Below are 23279 nucleotides of genomic sequence, written 5' to 3'. Positions count from 1 at the left end.
TTTCGTACATTCAGGCAACTGTATTACTTTTTGATATGAACTGACACAACACAGCTGAGAATTTGTAACGTTGCATGAAAGAGAATTTGAGTTTCAAATACCTTTTAGCAGAATGTTCACTTGTTAATGACGAACATTCTGTCAGCCTAGAAAACCTCAAATTTTCCTAAAACCTGAAAAAAAATAAGACATTTTCATAATGCTATGTAAATGGGAAAATTCGCGTTCGTATGTTAATGTCATCCAAGCATCTTATTATAATTACCCACTTGTTATTACTAAAATACTTGCTTAAAACTAGAAAGAAAATAAAATAATTTAGACATTGTTTTTATTGTAAATAAATAAAATAATTTATTTCTCTTTAAAATACAATAAATAATATAAACAATTCTGCAACTAATACATCTTATGTAAAAAATAAAAAATCACTCAGAATAAGATGAATGAGAAAATAATAATAATTCTGTACAATGTAAAAAAGATGGAACAATAAATGTTGTGTAAAAGCTGTCTCTTTGCTTTACTTTAAACAATCTGCTTCAAATTACACTTCAAGTTTAGTTTATTTGGTGACGGTAACGGTCGGCAGCTGCAGTTTGTACTCTACCAAACTTGACTGCCAGTAAATTACAGTACTTGATGTGGAGATTCATTCTAATGTGTATGCATTTTGGTCAAATCTCTAAGCACGAGTGTTTGCTTGTTGTATTAATCAGATGTTATTAAGAGTGTATAAGAGTACAATCGTAGAATTCTTAATAAGTTATGCTAAATGTAACGATACTTTTAAGTGACTAGCACATATTATTTAGATAGCTGGTGGTACGTAGTTGTTATACAAGAATTTCTGAACAACCGGGTCTTCTTCTGGTGAAGCAATATACATGTTTCTCTTAAGCATCCCTTCGTGTCCGTCATGGCTGTAGCTGTGAGAGTGAGTATATTTGGGGTGACTTACAATTTCGTATGTGGTGTGTTCCTTGTGTCCTTTCTTCTTCAAGTTGAGTACAACAGCAACAATAATGGACAAAATACTTAACATGATAGCCTTGGAAGCTAACGTGGCGACCACTCCGAAGCAAATCACTTTCATGGTTATCAATTTCATACCAATAATCTTCATATGACCACCACCACCTTTTCCCTTCTTATCATCACCTCCACCTGCAAAATCAAATAAGAAAAAAACATTTGAAATCATAATAACTGCCCCCGTTAGTCCCCAATTAACAATCTCATCAAGTGTTATTGCATACACATGCATAAGAATTAAAAAGCTTTTTATCATTTCAAATATGAAAAACAAATTTAATTTTCTTTTCCCAAGATTGTTACGAAAGGTAAATTGAAATTTAGATTACTGAAGGTACAAATTGTGTGTCTTCTGTGCAGATCTTTATGAATATCTGATTAACGTTTTATATCATTTTTAATAATATACAGCACATTAGCATATTAACACCCGAGAAATAGTAAAATAAAAATTCCAAAGTAATTACAAAGTTAATTCCATTTTTATACCTTCGTAACAACTTTAAAAAAGAAAAGAAGACTAATAATTACACAAAAGAGAAAAATTAACCCAAAACACTCAAGACACTCACAATATGCTCTAATAATAAAATATTGTTACAACAATATAACCATATTTTGTACAAGTACTATATACGACATACATAAGCTGGAAGAGATGTTTGGATGACATTATTTTTATTACAATAAATTGTTTCGAAATTGGACTCTATTTTGAGATTTTCTAGGCTTTTTATTTCGACGAGAACGATTTCTGGTGGTAGTTTCTGAATAACATTATGTAACATTTACAAAGATTGTGTTTTTCATTTGTCATTTATAAATTAAATTTTATTTAATTATCCTGAAATGAAATTCTCAAGTTAGGCAGAGTATATATATAAAGATTAATACAGCGTAGAAACAAGTATACGGCGGTGAATATAGCCATACAGAAATATATAACAATAAAGGACAAAAGGTTTGAAAATTATAAAAATAATTTATTGCTTAAGTTAAAAGTACATAAATAAATTATTTTTACATATGTTACATTATCAATGTTACACCAAAATAAATACAATGTTTAGATATATAGAAGGCAAATGTAATTATATAAAAACTACTTGATCAGTTAGTAGAAAATTATCTTTAATCTACTATTATCATTAATATTTATATTCCGGAACGGAACTGGATAATAAGATTTTTTAAAAAAATGGATGGAACTAGTTATTTAGTGTTTACGATATAAATTTGAAAACAAATTTTTAAGGTTAACAGTGACTCAGAAAGAGACAAAGGTAGATTTTCATATTAGATAAATACAACTAACGTTTATGGAAAATTTTACACTACATACAAATGAACAAAATTTAGCATATTAATATTGATTGTACTAAACGGTACCTTGAGAGGTAACGTCGTTATTGCATGTTTCTTGGAATTGTTTTTTGTTATAACAATTAAATATAACTTATTTTAAGAAATAGTATTATTCAATTAGTATATGAAAAGATGTCACAACAATAATTGAAATTTTTCTAATGTTAAATATTGAATTAACTTAAAAGTATACGATAGCTTTTAACATAATTTTAAGTTCTTGTCTTCAAATATTAAAATTTTTGGAATCTTCACGTTACAAAAGTTTAACACACTTGTCAAAATTAAATCAAGTTACCTTTTAATGAGATGTAATAAATATTATTGGAATGTGATCAAGGAAGTTACTTAAATTAAGATTTAATGCTTTGGTGTTATTAACTGAATATATAGGTTTTGTGTTTCAAAGATTTAACGGTAGTAATTGGTAACTGTTGGTGGAGAATAATTGTCATAATTGAGCTGGTAAGCGAGGGACTCATCTTGTGGAGTGACAGCGATATTTCTCTCATAACCATCATAATGATGTGGTGTACTAATGATTTCGTAAGTTGAGTGTTCCTTGCTGTGTCCTTTGCCAGTAAGGGAAGCAGATAGAACCAATGCTACCATTGCAAGTGTAACGGCTTTCATGGCGAAAGTGAAAACAGCTCCAATGGACAATGTAGTTAAGATGAGCAGCTTAGCCTTCAAAGCGCCGCCATAACCGCCGCCGCCGCCGCCTTTTCCTTTCTTGTCTCCTCCTCCTCCAAATCCGCCTAATCCTCCTCCTTTCTTGTCACCACTATCTTCACCACCATAGCCAAGGTCAAAATAATCGTATTCGCCGCCATCTTCTTCACCACCTGTTGAAAATAGTTACTATCAACACATAATAAAGAAAACATAATTTAAATAAGATCATAATTAAAATGCATATTCTTTAAATATCACTTCCAACAAAATGTGCTTATAAAATAAAACAGTGCCATTTAAATATTTAAAAGAATTAGTTGTCTTAAATTCTTTCTAGAAATAGGGTATAACCTTATTCTTAATAGTTGTATAAAACAAATTATTAAAATAATATTTTTAGAATGTTCAAACTGCAATTCTCTTACTAATTTACCAGTGAGCTCCCAAATTCTTATTTATTTCTTTGCATTGTTTTAGATAGTTTTGTTGAAAAATTTGATTTTAACACATTATTATAGAATAAATATTTACAAGTATAATAGCATACTAATTATATTCATTGCAATTTTAATATTAGGAATAAATATCGAAAGTAAAGTTGATGCCGAACTTAGTATAAGAAATCAATAACGAAGCCCTGAAGATATATCATAATGCCCAAAAATTAAGAATTTTCAATTTATACTGCAGAACTTACAAAAAGATTGTTCTTCTTCAATTGTACTGCTAAAGTATTTTGACGACTACTTCTCATAGTGTATGTATTTCAATGTATATTTAAGCTTACTTTAAAAAGGACATTTAGCAAAACCCAAAAACATTTTATTTCTATCGGTTTGAATTAAACAGAACATAAATACTGACGAACAAGATTATTTGAAGAAATTTTGTATAGTTCAGGGCTCTATATATGTTTTATCAAGAAACTTAAAAGAACAATGTAAATTTATTAAAAAAGCTCTCTTGAATACTCCAAAATGTAATGCTTTATTAAGGTAAATATTAGTCAATGTTAATACAATACTTCAGTTTAGAACCATTATGATTAAATAGTTTCCACACTTTCTTGCTCCCTTATTTATGCAGTTTTGTGAAACTAATAAATCTTTAAAGAATCCGATAAAGTAAACTATCTGATAAATCACAATACTTTACGAATGAAAAATCACAAAAAAGCAGATCGTGCAATTATTTATTTAGTTAACATATTTGTTCCCAATACGTCATTGTTTAAAAATTACACTTGGCAAAAATTTTTCAAATATTTATTTATCATGTGTAAACACTACTGGAAATTCTGAGTGGGAAGTTCAGTGAGCGAAAATATATTTTGTGAGAAAATTAAAATATTTGTTACGTCATTAAAACATGATAAACTTCTCATATACTATGAAATATTCATTATATACTAACATTAAATAAATAGAAAATCTATATAATCATATGAGTATTATTATAATCGTATATCGTAATATATATTCTCTTTAACGATGTTTAACCGAATTATTATAAAGAATTTTACTACTATAATCTCTTAAATTAATATTTTTGTTAGATCTTCTGTATCAGTAAGTTCATTTATATATATATATATATATATATATATATATATATATATATATATATATATATATATATATATATATTATATATATATATATATATATATATATATATATATATAATAAATTTGGTTATGTTTAAATTCATACTTACTTAAATTTTACATTTTATAATTTTTACTTACACTATATGTGTACTTATAACATTATTCAATAGTTAAATATAGGGCCTGACACTTATTCTACAGAATATATATAATTTAGATTGATATATTGACTTCAGTTTACGGCAAATATCTTGTAAGGATAAAGGTAAGAAAAATTATTGCTTGAGTGGACATTACTATACTGTACTGGTGAATGTAAAAGTTTGTATTTATGTAAATTTACTTTTTAAATGCTAAAAAATTTTGTTTGAAATATTTTGTTGCAAAAAAATAGCTTTGGTGTACTAACAAATTTCGTTGAAGATAGCATGTATGCGTGTTTCATTAGTAATGAGCTCTATTAATCTAATTATTATAACATGTATCTTTCTAATGGTATTAAAATATTATATTTGTTTTATGGTTTCTAACGTCTATCAAAGATTATAAATATTCTTAATAGTTGTTTAATAAAATATACCTACATTATAGTGTAATACAATTTCAAAATTTATGTTTGTGCATTCACTGCAACATTATTATTCATATAGCAACTTCAGTAATTGATAATCATTATAATCAACAACAGAAATCTTTTACGAAAACTCTACCATATCAATTAGTTAGTTAAATATTTTTCTGTGAGTGGATTAATAAACACTAATTATTTAACCTAAATACTTTAATAATAATAGATTCTAATATCATATATTTGAAAGACTGGCTGTGTAAATACATTAACTCAAATGATATTTTGACATTAGTCTTTATAGTCATTATCTATAGTTAATTAAATTTAAAAATCAAATATAAAAATGAGTAGCATGCAGGTATCGTTATGTTTTATACACTATCAAAAGACAAGTTAACTTATATGTGAAATATAAAGCAAAATTTTATCATGGATATTATTCTTAATTATTTTCTTTCTTTCAAAAAGTAGTATTCAGTATTTACTCACCTGACATCCTTCATGTGTGGCGATCCATTATGTGAACTTGCAGATCATAAATGCATGATATGTTATCTACACTATTTAATTAAAAAGTAAACATGTTGCTGTAATGCAAATAAATTATTTATTGAAAATTTCCTTATACATTAAATTCCCTTTGCTATCTCCTACATTCGATCCTTTGTCACAAGGAAAGAGAGACGACAGCAAACAATTATATTACTGTACACAATACTTGCCTTTTACTTACATTGATTTAATTCATTATGTAAATCGTAGACTGTAAATGTCAATATGAAAATACACAATCATTTGTCACATAATGTTACTCTCCTATCTACTTAGAAATCTCAGTAAAGAGAACAGTACTTTTTCGGTGGTATACTTTTAATTAAATTAATACTTTTATTGCCGTTCTATTTCGAACTTGACTAGGAGCAATTAATGTCAGTAATTGAATGTTTCTGAAACATAAATTCATAATTACATTTTAAAAGAATTTGGAAAGATTTACAATATTTCACTTTAATTTAAAATTTGATTTTACTTATTTCAGCCTTCTTTGTTTAAAAATCCTGACTTACATCATGATTATATTTATGTAGAAGTATATGGCAAACATAATAGTCAATGTTTCTGTTTAAAAACATTGAACTAGTTTTTTTTAAATTAAGTTCTTAATGAAATCTTCAATTGCAATGGTAATCTCATGTGGGGTTTCAAGCCATTTAATGAAATGTTAAAATTAGTTATTAAGCCTAAATCTAGTGTTGAAATTATCATGAATTAGGTATATAGTTGTAGTGCTAGAAATTTCAACGTTTCAGTTCGAATAGAACAGCATTGGAATAAATAATCATATTGTTAAGTAGAATAATATAAGATTAACTGTTCAAATTTGTATATATCACAAAATATTTTAATTTATTTTTCTTTATCGGATATTTGTTTTATTGTTGGAACGAATACTGAAAGTCAACTAGAAATTTTATGCCTTGCGAGTAAATAAGTTCATGTCATCCGTAGTCCAATCTTCCAATGTCCACACGTTAAAGTATAGTATTTCCGTTTAATTGTAGAAACACAAATAGTCTCAAATTATCTTTGAAGAAAAATACTGTCGATAGTTCAGTGTGTCTAAGATGAAATATTATTAGTTTTTTACATATTGTCATGATACGGAGGTGGTGGAACGTATGAATTGTAGGCAAGATCATGAACGTCATACGGGTGGTCAGAATGAACGTATAAATTTCTTCTTCTTTGATGACTATCAGCAGTATGTGTAACAACTTCGTATGTTGATTCTTCTTTGTGATGTTTTTTCATATTCATAACTGTAGATGCAACAATTCCTATCATAGCTAACATAGCTGCCTTTGTTGCCATAGCTATTACCATTCCGACACATATCATCTTCATTGTCATCAGCTTCATTTTCATCATTCCACCATGACTCCCCCCTTTTTTGCCTTTCTTGTCACCTTTCTTATCACTACCACCACTACTGCCATAGTCATAGTGTCCATAATCATATTCACTACTCTCCTCGTCATCACTACCACCACCACCACCTGTAAGAGAGGTATCATTTTTACATATTGACATACAAAACTTTAATTTGTAAATTTAATTAATTATGTTCTTTGTACGCACTTATATAGTATTAAGTAGTGACGTTGCTAAATCTAATTTTGAATTGAATATAACAACTTTCAAGAATTCATAATTATCAATGCTCTTTATACCACACCACATTAGACACTAAAAAAATACATCAGACTTAATTCTTGTTGTTTAATTTTCCAATATTGGTCTCAATAATTTAATATATATGCTATCCCGTAATTCAGACTTGATTACGAAGCAAATTTTATCAACTAGTGTTATACAATGTTGTGTTCAATTATAACATTATTTATATCATGATCATTATTAACAAATATGGGTAAAAGTAAACATTGTTTATGAATGAATATATGCTCAAAATATTTACTTACAGGAAAAGAGCATATTATATTAATATTTTTTTTTTTACTTTGATAAAATTCTTTTGCAATAATGATATCTCAATGCAATTTTCTCTCTCAACTTTTTGGTTGAATAAATAGTAATCGAAAGCATAAGGTGGATATACTGTGTCTTTAATGCCTAATATAGCCACAGTATACAAATCCGATTTTAAAAATGTTAAATTCAGATTAGTTATAAGTTGCAGTTAGATCAAACATTACACATTAATGTTTGTAACTTAAGACTTGAAAAAATGATTAAAAAGGAAGTACAATTATAGAAATATTTTTATCTCGTTTTTCATGATTTTACTTTTACTCTCTTTAATTATACAACTAAATTTAGCAACATCACGACTGGGACAATAAAAATTTACTTGTTCATTGGAACTTGATGTCATCGTGGAAAATTTCTAAAATACGATATATATACATATATAATATTAAGGTATGTAAGTAAAGACTCAAAATATTTCAATAAAGCTCTGTAAATTTGTTTTAATTAGCATTCGCGAATGTGATATTTAACGTAAATATTTTCTGAGGTAACTCTTGAGTCAACCAAATCTGCTAGAATAATTTAAATTCAAAATTTTACATAAATTATTTTACATAAGAATTTTACATATCTTAATCTTAAATTTTATATAAATTGTTATGCTTTTTAAGAATTATTAGAAATAATTATTTCTGAAAAATGAAACTATATTTATTTCGTGAGGTATATTTAATTATTACTGTTACCATAGATACTTCAAATTTGCAATGAAGACACAGATGTTACAGCGCAACATAATAAAGGTAAATTACATTAGGTTCACCAAATCATTTGCCATCATTTGCAAATTAAAGGAATTGAACAAGAATTTTACGACTTAATTATTTTTACAAGTATATAATAGTATATAGAATATCGTGTATCTATAGATTAAAGACGAGACCAAGAAGTGAAAAAATCAGACAGTAAAATGCAAGTTAGATCATTAATGTGTAAATACTGTACTTACTACGTGATGTAATCAAAGTGACTTGTAAATATACAAAAAATGTTGAAACAATACTAATATGCTTTTGTATGACGTATGTGTGAGTGTGCTTTACTTACGATTTTAAATAAAAATCAAAGCCCTTTTTTACGTGATTAAGGCGCAACTTCAACAGTGATTTTATAATCCAACACAGGGCTTTATTTTGTGCAGATACTAAAGTGTTCTGTTACGGTTAATCCCACTTGTAATGAGAGGTGATCAAACTTCTGCTGCATATGGTGATTTTAGCGATATAGAATGCTTAAACGTATCTTAATCTTACCTTTTATATTTCCTTATTGAGTCAGTGCACCTCAGAATCTGAACGTAAATCATAATCTGAATTATGGCAACATAAAATCTCCAATGTTCCAGTTATTCCTTTTATTCAAAGTTTGAAGAGTAATCAATAAATGTCACATTACACAATCATTGGTGTAATGTTTATTTGTATAAAATAGGAAAAGATTTTAAAACGTATTGAGTTCGTATGGGATTACTTCAAATTCTCGCAATTCGGTTTATGAGTATGGAGATCCAGAAGAGTAGTTTATCTTCTTGACATTACTACAGTATTCAAGCATCAATTCAATAGCCGCATAGCAGAACCATTAAAAATAAGTGAATTTGGAGAATCTATTGGCTTTTTGATAAATTAAGCAATAGCGGTTCTGGGATTCAGAAAAGTGAAACTCTCGCTTAAGAAGCGAGATGATTGATACCCCAACTAGGATCATTTTGGTAAATCTTTCAAGTACTGATTTAAATGATACACACAAAACGTAATATCGTTACACTTAACAAATTGTTTAAATCACTTTACATTCAAAATTGTTCAGTAAGTGTAACATTTTATTTGCTTGTCAAAATTTATGAAGCAATTTGGAGAGATTAAATTAAATGTATTACTCATTAGGTATAGTTTGGGCTGAAATATATCAGTTTATTCTGTGTTTGTTTTAGAGTATCTTAATGTTTGAACTTGGTCAGCCAGAATGATTGATTGGATTTCTCCGTATTATTGTTAGGTTCATAATATCCGGTGTGATTAGTAGTAGTTTATTTTCTTAGTACTTATAAACTGCATGTTAATATTAAATCGCTCAAAAATGTTGTTAGGAATGTACATATTAGCTCATAATACTAAGATCGTTTATAATTTGGATCTTAAAGAGTTTATTTTAATAAGCCATGCTGTGTGATTGTGATGATTTTGTTTGTTATATAGTATATCTGATAAGTAAGTAATAGTTCTTATAATATGTATTTGATGTATTAAAATGGCTGAATTCAATAGAAAAGAGAAGAATATCAATACCCAACAAACAATAAGAATATGAAAGGCATTTTTAAGGAATAGTTACTGTAAAAACAGTAATTTTCTTTAAAATTAAATCTGTTAAACGGTCATATAATACCAAGAGCCCAAAAGAGAAATAAAAAAAGAATAGAAAGTAACAAGGTAGAAAAAAGATTTCATAATCCTATTAGGGTTTTATATTAGTGATGGGATGAAACTGTGGAAGTTGATACTAGTACATCTGCACAGAAAAGTAACTCCAGTGAAAATAAATCGTAGATTTAAGGATGTTAATAAACTCTATTTTTTCAATTGGTAAAATTAAGAATAAGACTCATATATTTCATAACTTGCTCCATTTTAAACTTGTATACGTCCAAACTATTATGAATCAAGTCAGTGTTTTGAGATATTTATTAATATTTTAAATTTTAAAAAAAACATTGGAAAAAGTAACTTGCAAACACTCTGTAATTATGTTGTTAATATATAACGGATCCTAACACGAGAAACGTGCTATATATTAAAATAAATATTGATTATTGTTTATTTAAATTAATAATGATTGATTTCATGATAATCATTATTGTTTTGATACCAACCATATTTCTAGCGAAACGTATGGTTATAATTTTACAATGATAGATGCCTTCAATTTACCGAGTGATTTGTTTGGTAATTTTACTATATATTTAGACTACCCGACAGTTAACACTTTCAATCTTACGCCCAAGTCTTTCTATCCTACAACAAAACGAAGTCTAGGTACGATCTTAGATATATAGTCTCTCTCAGTTACCTTCTGCAAGGAGTGGTCGATTGTCAGATGTCTAGAAAACATTCAGAATCGCACGCTAGAAAAACATTTTTTTCCTGATATTTAACGATGAAATGTGGGTGTCTTGTAAACTGGGAGAGCGATTATTTTATATTTCAGTGAACCCCCCAATGGGAAAATAATCTATATATGGTTTTAAAATCTTTTCGTAATTGTAACTTCTCGTACATTTTTCATGTAACCAATGAAAAAATATTTATTTTAACTTTGTTGCAATTTTGTCAATGATATCAACTATCATTTTTATGTATTTTTATTTTATTTGTGTAGTACTTTTTTCATGTAAGAAAAAGAGCATTTGTTTTAAGCAACATTTTAGAAATTGGACTCAACAATTCCAATAAATACTGTGATAGAACTCTCACGTCTGGTGTGAAGAGTCTGTGGTTCGATTCCAGCTCTCACAAAGTGGGCTTTTCCCAGGATTCTACATGTTTATCTTTTCTACTATCTGATATTCACATTTTAAAGCAGCAAACTCACAGAAAACTTAAATTTAAATAGATATTACATAAGCAAAGGAGAGAAAGTATTATTTGTAGATATCTAAAAATTTGTTATTTTAGAAGGTTGTAATATCCTAAACTTGACACAAATCAGGAATTTAAGAGTACTTTTCCAGTATTCTCAATAATATAAGCATAATGAAAATCACCGTGTGATTGTAAAACAAACTCATAATAATCTGTCCATAAGTTTCCCAAACCGTTATATATATTACATCTGTTGTTTGTTCAACGGAATATTTTGCAGAGGCCTAATGGTGGTTCTGATTGGGTGACTTACATTACTAATTGGTTACGCTGTTATTGCGACGTGTAGCCAATTAAGGCATTAAGTTAATCGTTGCAGAACACGATTTAAAAATATATATCTGATAAAAAAATCTTCTTTTTCTTTAATGCAGTTAACTCCTCTTGCATGATAATATAATTGTTAAGGGGAGTGCATATTAACAACGAACTATTGAAAGGATGAATGAAAAATGGGGAATACACTTCCGTATGCTCTTGGACTGACCTACACTTGACGGGGTATTGCACTTCAGAAACATATTACATGATAATTAATAACAGGAAATTATAGATATAAGTATTAAGGAAAGAAAATATTGCTTCGCGCACGCACTTTTTGTTTGCAAATATGATAACGTTTCTTCAGGTATTAGCTTTAGAACAAAAGTAATATCTGTAGTGTGAAAATCGACATATTAGTTTGTTAATAACTTTTATGATTGAGAACATATATGTCAAATTTCTGGACCTCTAATAATCTCCCTGTCTGAAATATCAGTATTTATACTATCTTATGGGAAAATGTCTGCAATTACAGTATGTTTTCTTTGCTAATTAGTAAAATAGATCACTATCAGAAATAGATACATATTAAAATAACGGAAACTAATTTTTATTTTAACATCAATAGTGATACGGTGGATTGTAAATTAACTAAGAAGTAGTCCAAGTAAATTTTCATTCTACTGTGAAAAAATACGTTATGTATAGTGAGTGACAAAATACATGTTCGTTTAAACCCATTATGGTTAAACCGTGTCTAAAGGCTTACTGAAGATTTGTATCACGTTTTATATCATTTTATTCTATTACTCTCTCCAAACATCCAGCTAGCAATACATTTAAATGGAATGTTACTCTAATATTAGTCCTTTCATCATTTTTTCCTCAGCTTTAATACAATTCTTTCTTAAATGTCAATCAATCCATCTTAATGTATCATTACAGAGGCATTAGTGTTTTCCTATGTATCATTACAGAAGCATTAGTATGATATACTACTCTTTAACTCCGATGAATGTAAATATAGTAAAAATGTTAAATCTTCATAAATAGCTAATAAAATAATTGATAAAATGCATTTAACAAATTTGTAAGCAGCAATTTAGAAAATATTTTCGGTATAAAACATAGAAACATAAACTGACTTTAAACATTAAGCAATCAATGCTGTCAATCTTGTGTGAGCCATTATGCACGCTATCCTATAACAACTGCATTTCGATTAGCTAGTTCGGTTACCTTTTTAAACTAGATTGAAAGAAAATAAGTTTAGCTTTGAATTAAGGAAATAAGTCTCACTTTGTTAAATATGGTTTCTTCAGCTTATGACTTAGTAAATTCCAAAATGCTATTATCTTCCAGGTAGCGTTACTGCAAAGATTCCTCTAAAAATAGTAGGCAGAAGAATATAGCAAGTGTAGATGTTTTAAATATGATTAATATGATAGAGTATATTACCTAGGTATAATATTGTAAATTTATATCAAAGCAACGAGTTAAGTATAATACAAGGTAGAGATATTTTGAAATGTATCTATATTTAGATTTTATTAAAACTTCCGTAAAGTAGTTAATATGGAAAGAAGTCATACTTACTAAGCTAATGTGTATAAAGTTTGAATCTTATCGACGTGAAATGCATTTTATCAACAGAAAGAAAATCATTTACTTTTGGGGGGAAATCAATTTAAAATCTTTAATTGATTTCATAATGAATTGATGCCATTAAGTATTTAGCTATATGCATAGTTCATTTTCAATTCCACATATTGTCATTTAATCTGACATCATGAATCAATAAGAAACACACTAGAATAATAGGTGATAAATTCAAGTATATAATACTAGAGCAAGTGATGTTCGGGCCTGATGTGCTAACAACGCATCACCTATGGTTAAATTTTGCCATCTCTCTAGCTATATCTTCCAAAAATTTACCTTAGTTTAGTACTGTATATGTGTTATAAAGGACAAAATTAATTGAATCAGTGAATAACTTCACACAATTTTGATTCAATAGATAGATTGATCAACTTATGATTACGTATGTATCAATGAAATGAAAATGAGAAATCAATCTAATATTTTTAATTTAATAATTAAATTTGATTAAAGTCTTAAGAAAGAAAAAAAACAAGCATACGGTGCGTTTAGCGCCCAAGGCAATCAAGTCCAATTCTGGTCATTTGACATATTTCATCTTTAAGATCTCTATCTGAAACTTGTTTTCACAGTTTAAAGGGTCCATGTTCGGATATTGTAAATAACTATTATAAGGTATAAAACGGTGGAAAATTTTCAACGTAATTAAATGTTCAGTACAAAATGTATATCTATACGTTTCTAACAATTTTGATAATGTGACTTAATTTCCTGGTGCTCTGAGTGTTCCATATCATGGAGGTTTTTTTTAAGTGTATTTCTCCTGTACACTAGGAAACTATGTCTTTGGGCTAATATTAATTTTCGACCACAAGACTTCACTATATTCTTTATATGGACTAGGAAAAATGAAAAGAAAAATGGTAAACAAATTACAGAACACAATCTACACTTAAATTTAAACTACTTTCAGATAATGAATGTGATGAATCTGTCTGTAATTTTGATAGTAATGAAAAAATATATATTGGATAACTTTGCAAGATAGAGAAGTAGCGCTGAATGTTAGAGCAGTAGCGCTGAATGAATGCGAGATCTATGGTTAGCCACGAGTTTATGCGAGATCTATTAGAAGATGTTTTGAATTTCTTCTATTTCTGCTCACTTGCTCATTAATTGGCATTGCTCTTGGTTTTCAAAGCATAACTTTAAGATATTAAAATAAAAATAATTTTTATTTTGTATTTTAAAAAATGAGATATGAGATCAATACAAAAAAATAATAACAAAGTAACCGGTATAGAGGACTTTGTTGAACGGAATTTCTCGAACTTCTCTATTAACCAAAAAACCCACTGCTTTTGATAGCTTGTTTCGCGGAGGCAAGTTAGTGTGGTGGAGAACGGCTTCTTTTACTGTGAGAATTGACTTTGCAAGATTTTCTGTGATCCTCGTCTGTATCGGACCCAACCCCTAGTCATGATAAGGAAGAAACGTTAATAGTAGGTCCCCGCTCATCATAGCCTTGATGTTAAAAGTCTTTGAAATGAAACCTTTCCGTTTAACGTCCCACGATTAACTCCGTTAGGCTAAGGGAGACGGATGACTAAGGCAAGTGAATGATGTTAAAATAATTACTGAAACGAGAATGTGAAAGGAAACGGGAGTAACCCGGGAAAATCCACGGACATGATATTGTCCACCATAAACTTACTAGCCGGGGGCTGAATCAGAAACCCCACGCTCTACTACTGAGCCCCCATCTTGATGTTAAACAAGGACACAAAACATAAAAGCTTAACTAAAATAGATTTTTTGCGGCTCGCATAATGTGAAATTAAAGCGACAAATACATACCATTATATTGAATTGAATTTCAACTACTAGGCTATGTAATTTTGATTCTTCAAAGTTTTCTCTGTTTGTAACATTTACGATTTGTGACACTAACCCCACATTTAACATCGATACATCCCTTGTTACAGTGCCAATGAGATTTTTTTGCAATTTTGAAAATATTTCATTAGTTTCAATTTGACTATGATTATTTATATCGAAAATAACGTCAGAAAGGTAATACTGTAATAGAAAACATTTACTAAAGAGATGGGTGTTTTAAAGCACATTTCAAATCTAAAGTCAACTAAACTCATGCTACTAATTACAAACTCATGTAGCTTAATTTGTCTAATGCATTTGATTGATGAAATCCGTATAATGCAAGACGAAATTCTAGCTTCTAAACGAAATTTGTGTAATGCAAAACGAAGTTCTAGCTTATAAATGCAATTCGTATAATGCAAAACGAAATTTTATCTTCTAAATGTGACTTTATATTTGTCTTACGTAGTTTACAAAACAATATAAGAATATATTGTTACACCATTGTTTTGGTTTGGTTGGTTTAAAGTTCAGCATAGGCCATATGAGTGGTAGACATGATACAAAAAAAAAAAAAAAACACGCATAATCTTCCTTCAATAATTGAACCCGGGTCTCAAAAGTAGAAGTCGTGACGGAGCTCTTTGTCAACTAAAGAATGCTATGGAAAGATTTTAGCTAACTACACATGAAAACGTTTCAAAAGTTTGATTAGTGTCGAGACTAAATTGAATTAATGCATTAATATTATTCTAGAAGCAATGTACGAGTAACACTTTCATTCCATTTCGTGTAGTTTCGTATTTACCTTTGTTCTCATCTTTTAAATTTTTTAAATCTTCGTCACACTTACTTTCTCATATCTTTATTTTATACTGTATATAAGTCTAGGATTTAGGATTTAGGAATTAGATTTCTGGGTTTTTGGCATTTACGGTCATGTTAGCATATCACGTATGAGGGATGATACCCATGTCCCTCGGCAATCATATTATCCGAGAAAAGGGAAGGAAGAAAGCGTCCTGGGACCTATATGTTAGATACATTCCGGCATTTGCGGTAAACCCAGGAAAACCTCACTTAGCATGGCTGGTCTGGAAAAGCTTTTACAAGTTTTCGATCTAGTATTTCCACCGGGAATTGAACACAGGACCACTCGCACCTGTATGTAAGTCTGAATGTTTGTTTGTCCGTTATACAAATGCACACCGTGTTATTATTTGAATTTTTTTAAAACACAATAAGCACTTGAATTAATAAAGAATTGTAACACTTCATTTTGACTCAAATATGCAAATAAAATTCTTCGGTTTAACGTCGCACGGTTATCCCTTTAGGCTAGGGGAGACAGATGTTTGAGGCAAGTGAATGGTGATGGAATAATTGGTGGAATAAGGATGTGGGAGGAAACGGGAGTATCACGAGAAACTCACTTGGCCGGGGATCGAACCAGCGACCCGATGCACAAAAGGTAAGCGTTCTATCAGTGATCCACCGTGTAATTCAAATACGCGTCCTAAGGGGTTCCAATATACCTTTCATATGAATATATCCTTCCCATGAGAAAAACGGGTACATTATAATCTCTGAAACTACTTAAGGCTCTTTGCTAACAACTTTCTTCTTTTTTCTTTTTTCTGTTTTTTTCTTTTTCTTTTCTTTTTTTTTTTTATTTGAATTTCAAACATTACTAAGAAAACGATTAGATTAAGCATATAAAAATGTACAAAGTAAAGCAAATGGTATCTACAAAACGTCATTAAATAACCGTTTCCAAACCTCTTCTTATGGAGCAGAAATTTGGTTTCTCAGCTTATGGGGTCATAATTATTGGGCACCAAATTTCAAACCCTAAATGAGAGGTTTTGAAAACAATTATTAATTCATACAATAGACTTATCTAGATACTACCATGATTACTTTTTTACATTTTCTTTTATATTCTACAAGAGCCATAAGCTAGGTGACATAGTCTTTAAACTAGAACGCTTCAAGGTATAACTTTTGGCAGTTTTGGAAGCTGATAAAACTGAAAAGGTAATCATTTTTTAAAAATGGGATTGTTCGTAGTTTCATTTGAAAGAAAAACAAATATTCCAAAGTCTTATAATGTAATATCTCGCAGCCAATATATCAGGAAATTTTCTAAATGATTCGAATCCCTTATTGAAGTATCTATTCATGTCCATCTACTTCAATGTTGGAAAATGATGTTAAATTCAAACCAAAATTACGAAACCTAAACAATGTTAGAAAAGCCACCTACTTATCAAGGGACATGCGGAAAATTTACTAGTCTCGACGTGAAAAATCAATATTAAATGAAATATTGTTTCTAAAATTGTCGTCATATCTACGCTTGTATTTCTAAATATTCCACAATATAAAACTGAAAAGAATTTGTAACAAAACGGAAAGAGAATCAACACTGCACGGCCTTCACGTAAAGCGCATCTTCGATATATTTAGGATTTAGGAATTAGATTTCTCGGCTTTTGGCATCTATAGCCATGTTGGCCCGTCAAACATGAGAAATGACGTCCCTCGGTGATCACAATATCCGAGGAAAGGGTAGGAAGAAAGGACTGAGGAAGCGGGGAAACGGCCTGGGACTTATATGTTAGGTACCATCCCGGCATTTGCATGGTGTGAATGAAGAAAACCCAGAAAATCCTTACTCAGGATGGCTGGCCTAAAAAATGGTTTTACATTTTTTTCGACCGAATGTCCCCATCGGGAATTGAACCCAGGGCCGCTCTCGATATATTTCATACACTTCTGTTTTTTAAAAAATCTCTGATCACGTCTTTTGATTTTGCATTTTGTTTGTGTAAGTGTATTGAAGCAATTCAACTGGGGATTATGTTTAAATTAATATTTTTCCCCGTTCAGTTTAAATTATTATTGATAGAGTTGAATCTCTATTTTGTGTGATGAATGTATCGTAAGAATTGTATTTCTTAACATTATTTAATATAGACAATATCCGTTACTGTTCAGAAGTCAAATAAAGTTAAAATGGTTTGAAAATAGATACCAAATGAAAACAGTTTGTGTATTAGTGGTTTGATTATTGGTTAGAAAAAACATGTCTAATTAGCAAGGAAATGCAATTTTGAAATTGTAGTGAGAAATGAATGAGAGAAAAACATAACGAAATAAATACGTAAATCTCGTTTCAGAGTAAAACGACTGTCAAAGTTGGCTAATCCCATAAGTTTCTTACGAAAAGTGCGGTAGTAAACAATTATATCTGTGGCTAATAACGTTATTCTGCTGTAATCCCTTTACCACATGAACTTCCTTGTGAGTAGTGATCATTTATGTACTTAAACTGTTAATAATACCATAACGAGTTTCACTTATTCAAATATACGTAAAAGAGAAGTAAGTAAAGCTAAATTGGTTTCAACTATTTCCAAGGCTGGCAACCTCTTAGAAGGTTACACCGTTGCTCATGAAGAGAAGATGTGGGAAAAGGCAAATTAAGAAATCAGTGGGTAACCTGAGACTTGCAATTTTATTTCAAGCTGCTCATAAATTTTTGAATTTTAACAGTTACCCGTTTAGTTAAGGAAGCAATCATGTGTGATGAAAATATGTTGTCCTTGTACAAACAACATTCTTCCAGAAAATTAACTTCAAAGGTATTCCTATGATAGTTTACAGCTATCAAGTGTAGACAGAACGTACAATGGGGCATATTAGCAACTTAAGACTAGTGGAGGGGAGGATAAAATACTGAATGGTTTTAAAAAGTAAGGATAGTTCCTCTTATACATTTTTTGCTTTGTTTTCTGCGCACTATTGCCTATTATCTTCGCCAGAATCTGTACATAAGTTGGTAAATTTATAGGGATTTACCAGGTTGGGTTTAACCTCCTCACTTTTTGATCACACCAAATGTTTTTATGCTTACAAATCTCTGGTAATAAAAAAGGCATGATCATTTCCTCAATTCCGACGATTCGTTTAAGGGATGAATGTTTCGTAAGTATTAATAGATAGATAAAATGGACACAGACTTCAAATTTTAAATGCAAATCTACTGTCATTTAATATTTGCCTATTAAAGGAAGAAACAAATTATACAGAATTTATACTATTGCATTTTAAATGTGTATACGATTAAAATGACCTTTTCACTTGTGACCAATGCAGGAATAACATCATGCTAGTAATCATGAATTCTGTAAACTTGAACTGTGATTTTCGATAAAGTCACTCTAAAAATTATAGAATTTTAGTGAATATCTAAAGGTAATGAAGAAACTGAGCGAACTACCCACAAGATAATGTTATATAAACTAAGACCTTTTTATATAGTGTCCAAACTTGAATGTCCAACAATTATGTCGTCACATACTATGCACTCAAATTTCTTATATATTAGAGAAGGCATTAAGACAGTTATCATTTTGTTCAACAGACTTTTGTATACATTAATGTTACTTTGGCTCATGTTCTACATTTTTTTTAAATGTTTTTCGTTGCCTCCAAATTATTCATTAAAATTTAAAAGAAACAGAAAGAGTGGGGGCTAACTTAGTGAAAAGCATTAAGCGTAGAAAGAATTGGTACTAGTGGAAATAATTGCTCTGCTATCATAATATATGTAAAATCACTACCGCTAACTAACGACTGTCAGCACAATCAGGTATATAAGTAAGAGTCAACAAATGTATAATATACCTAACTAACTCTATGATCTATGCAACCCGGAGATTCAATGCTGCGTTCACAAAGGCTCTCCATTGACTTCTATTCTTAGCCATCTAGATCCAGTTTCTACTTTGTATTCCTATTTCTGCAAGATCCATTTTAATATTGTCCTCCTATCTGTGACTAGGTCTTCCTAATGGTCGTTTTCCGATTGGACTTCCAGTTGAAACTATGAAAGCGCTCCTACGTCTTCTAGTCTGGCTACATGACCTGCACATCTGACCCTCCTAGATTTGATGATGTTTAGTAAACGGTATAAACTATGTAGTTCCTTGTTATGAAGTTTCCGCCATTCCCCATTCCCGCTCTTCCTGGGTCCGAATATTCGTTTCGGGATTTTGTTCTCAAATACTTTCAGTCTACGTTCTTTCCTCAGAGAAAGCGACCATGTTTCCCAACCATATAGAACTACAGGCATGATTACTCGACAGAATTCGCGATGACAAAATATGTTGAACTAAATAATATGAATTTCCTGATTTTAGTCGACATTTAATTTCTTCTTGAATATGGTTTTGGTCTGTTAATATTGATTCTACATATTTGAAAGTATCCATTTTATCGAAAGTATTTTTTCATTAATTTGATAATTAACACATCCATAACGCATGATATACGTAATAAATTGATGTAGATATACTTCTAAACATATGCATTAGGAATTGTTTTCATCCACTTACACGTTAGGATGAACTGCTGTTAAAATTAGGATCATACAATGAAGATAATTCAAGAAAATTGAAATTGCATGAGAACGGAAATCTTTTACACAAGTTATATCCTTATACAATTAGACTGAAAATTGACCGCCGTAATGGAACAAAATAAATATAGCATACCGCGAGTGGAGTTACAGTGGGCATAAGAAAAAGTTGCTTCCCAAGGGTACCCAATTTATAAGGACATAAGAGAAATTTCTTCATCTTTTAGTTACATATTTCCCCACCTCAATTCCATTAAATCCGTCTGTGGATGTCATTTTGTGATATAAGAAAAAAATGGTGGAGATAAAAGTATAGTGAATAAGCATTTATAAGAAATGAATTATATCTTTTACTAGATTCAGGAAAAATAAATGTTCTAAGGCTAATTAGAAACAAGATTTACAAAAGTAGCCAAACGTGGCAAGATATTTATATATAATTTAAAAATTTACACTTTTTGTACTGGAACACTAGATCTGCAGGTTAACATTAGCATTTCTAGCTCTACTATCGAAACATTTACTTTCCCACTGAATATAGCAAAAAACGTTGTGGAGTAGTTCCATTGCATAGATTAAAAAAATACTTAGTCAACAGAACATGAGGAAAGAAACCTCAGGATTTGATAGAAAATAATAAATATTTGGTGGTAAAGCTCTAGTTCAAGTAGCGGCTCGTGAGATAAGTCACATTCATAAGAATGTTTAAAAATGTCGCTACAAGTTCAGTTAACAAAACTATCTAATTACCTAATTCTTTTTCACAAGAATTAGTATATTTGTAGGTGAATTTTCTTCCTTTAGCTTGTATAGATACATTTAAATATGTAGCGATCAAATTTCCCTCAGGAGCCGCCACTAAGAACAGATTAGATGAAAAGGACGAAAAGATAGTTAATATTGAAACTTTGAGGAAAGGTAGTGCAAATCTAAGGAACTAAAGACTAAGTGTGTTTAGTAATACTGGGCCTTATGCAAAATTGATTTGACTTATGATTAGCGTCATACTAAAGACCTGACTACTGTAGGAAACATATATGTTAGTCGAACTCCTTAGTATGCTACTAATCACGCTTCAGAACGACTGTGCATAAGGCCAATGTCTTTAAAACGGTTAATCAGAAATGTCATCACAAACATTATCTTGCTTTCAACTTACACGAAGAAAAAGTAATATGCGAGAATCTTGAGGGTTTTGAGTCTTCGCATAATTCAATGTTTTTTATACCTTCTTTTGTGTAAAACCAAACTTACTTGTCTTCCAGTGTGAAAGGTGGGTTTAACATGGGAAGGAATCCGAGGATAAAGATAACTTACGCGCTTGTCCGGCAGCTCGTCCTTCATTTGCGTTTTCCTCTATGACTCCAAAATCTACGGCATCCTTGTCGTCCTTATTCTGAGAGAACTGGAGAGCGTATCCGGGCATGATAGAATTCAGACTAATCCTCAGGTTGTGATTGCTGATAAATTTGCCTATCTTTTTCCACAGAAGGCCATCCAACCTGCTACTGTCACTACCCCTTGGAATTTCGTTATCGGCATCGGTCATTGAACGCCCATCAACATTGCTGTCTTCATTGTCTTTGTCATTAATAGCGTCAGGTTTGATAATGAAATAAACACTGTCAGAGAGCTTAAGTTTACCATGGGATCTGGAGGCTCTGTCAACAGCGGTGAGAGCTTTGCGTTTAACACAGTTAACGAAATCGAATGTGAAACACTCGGTTATAACGTCGTAAAACACTTTCAGCTCACCATTACCGTTTGACGAGAACAATGATCGTCCAGAATTTATGTAGTCATCGATTGCGGAACGAGTTGGAACTTGCTGTTTTTGTTGTTTTTGTGTTCCAGCGCCTGTGGACCAGAGTCCCAACACTAGCGGCACCACAAACCATACACTACAGGGCTTCATAGTGCCCGCTTAACACACGCCTTTGATAAAAACTCACACGTATGGAGTCCTCAAGGAACTAAATACAGTTGGTTCTCCTCGTCACTTGAGGCCTCCAGATCCAACCACCGCTTGTCTTCGATGAGTGACCACTGACGTCCAATCCAGTGACCCTGCTGCTTTTGTACTCCGGCCTGTTTTGGCCAGTGCCTACGGTCACGCTTGCAAGAATTTGCTATGCTGCCACGGGTAAAAGAATGGACCTCCCTTACTGCAAGTCCCCTCCCCACCTACTACTCCTTTCTGAAACACACACACACACAAATCAAGCACACACGCTATTACAGTTAATGGCTTGACACAATAAATGGCAATAAAAATCGTGTAGAAACGATAAGTGGGAGAGGGGAGAGAAATTGGTCACGACTTAGTTTTGTGTCTTCCATTGCGGCTGCAGCTGAGTGTGAAATTCCAAACGTGGTGTCAAGTCAGCCATCATCAGGTAGTGCTCACACCGGAACTTCAAGGGTGCTGCACTTGGGAGACAGCGTACAATGTTGCCAGATACATTTTCATGATTATTAGCAATTGGTGAAAAAGAAAATTTTCAGACTATCATTCTGAAAGCTGGAATTTTATAATAATTAGGTGCGGTAAGGGAGTCTTATGCATTCATTGGAGTGTATGTATATACTTCAATATTTCTTAATTCATTAAGACAATTTCTCTAATTGCTTTGGTACTAATTGTTTCGAATGTGATCA

General features: G+C 30.6%; 1 protein-coding gene across 3 annotated transcripts; it reads right to left on the bottom strand.

The window, feature by feature from the left end:
- Positions 1-372: 372 nt before the first annotated feature.
- Positions 373-22690, bottom strand: LOC145666913 (uncharacterized). Of its 3 annotated transcripts, none has more exons than XM_081734510.1 (2): positions 21939-22690; positions 373-1167 (listed from the first exon to the last, which is right to left on the bottom strand). In XM_081734510.1, exons 1-2 carry the CDS (start codon positions 22534-22536, stop codon positions 812-814), a joined length of 954 nt encoding a protein of 317 aa, XP_081590636.1. In that variant the 5' UTR covers positions 22537-22690; the 3' UTR covers positions 373-811. The 3 variants fall into 3 exon arrangements, with proteins under 3 accessions (XP_081590636.1, XP_081590634.1, XP_081590635.1); XM_081734508.1 differs by lacking the exon at positions 373-1167 and adding an exon at positions 2088-3245; XM_081734509.1 differs by lacking the exon at positions 373-1167 and adding an exon at positions 5487-7312.
- Between the last annotated feature and the right edge of the window lie 589 nt (positions 22691-23279).

Source organism: Thermobia domestica, chromosome 12 (genome assembly GCF_964235325.1).
Source record: "Thermobia domestica chromosome 12, izTheDome1.hap1.1, whole genome shotgun sequence".
NCBI classification, from domain to species: Eukaryota; Metazoa; Arthropoda; class Insecta; order Zygentoma; family Lepismatidae; genus Thermobia; species Thermobia domestica.
This window is presented reverse-complemented; position numbering and strand designations above follow the sequence as displayed.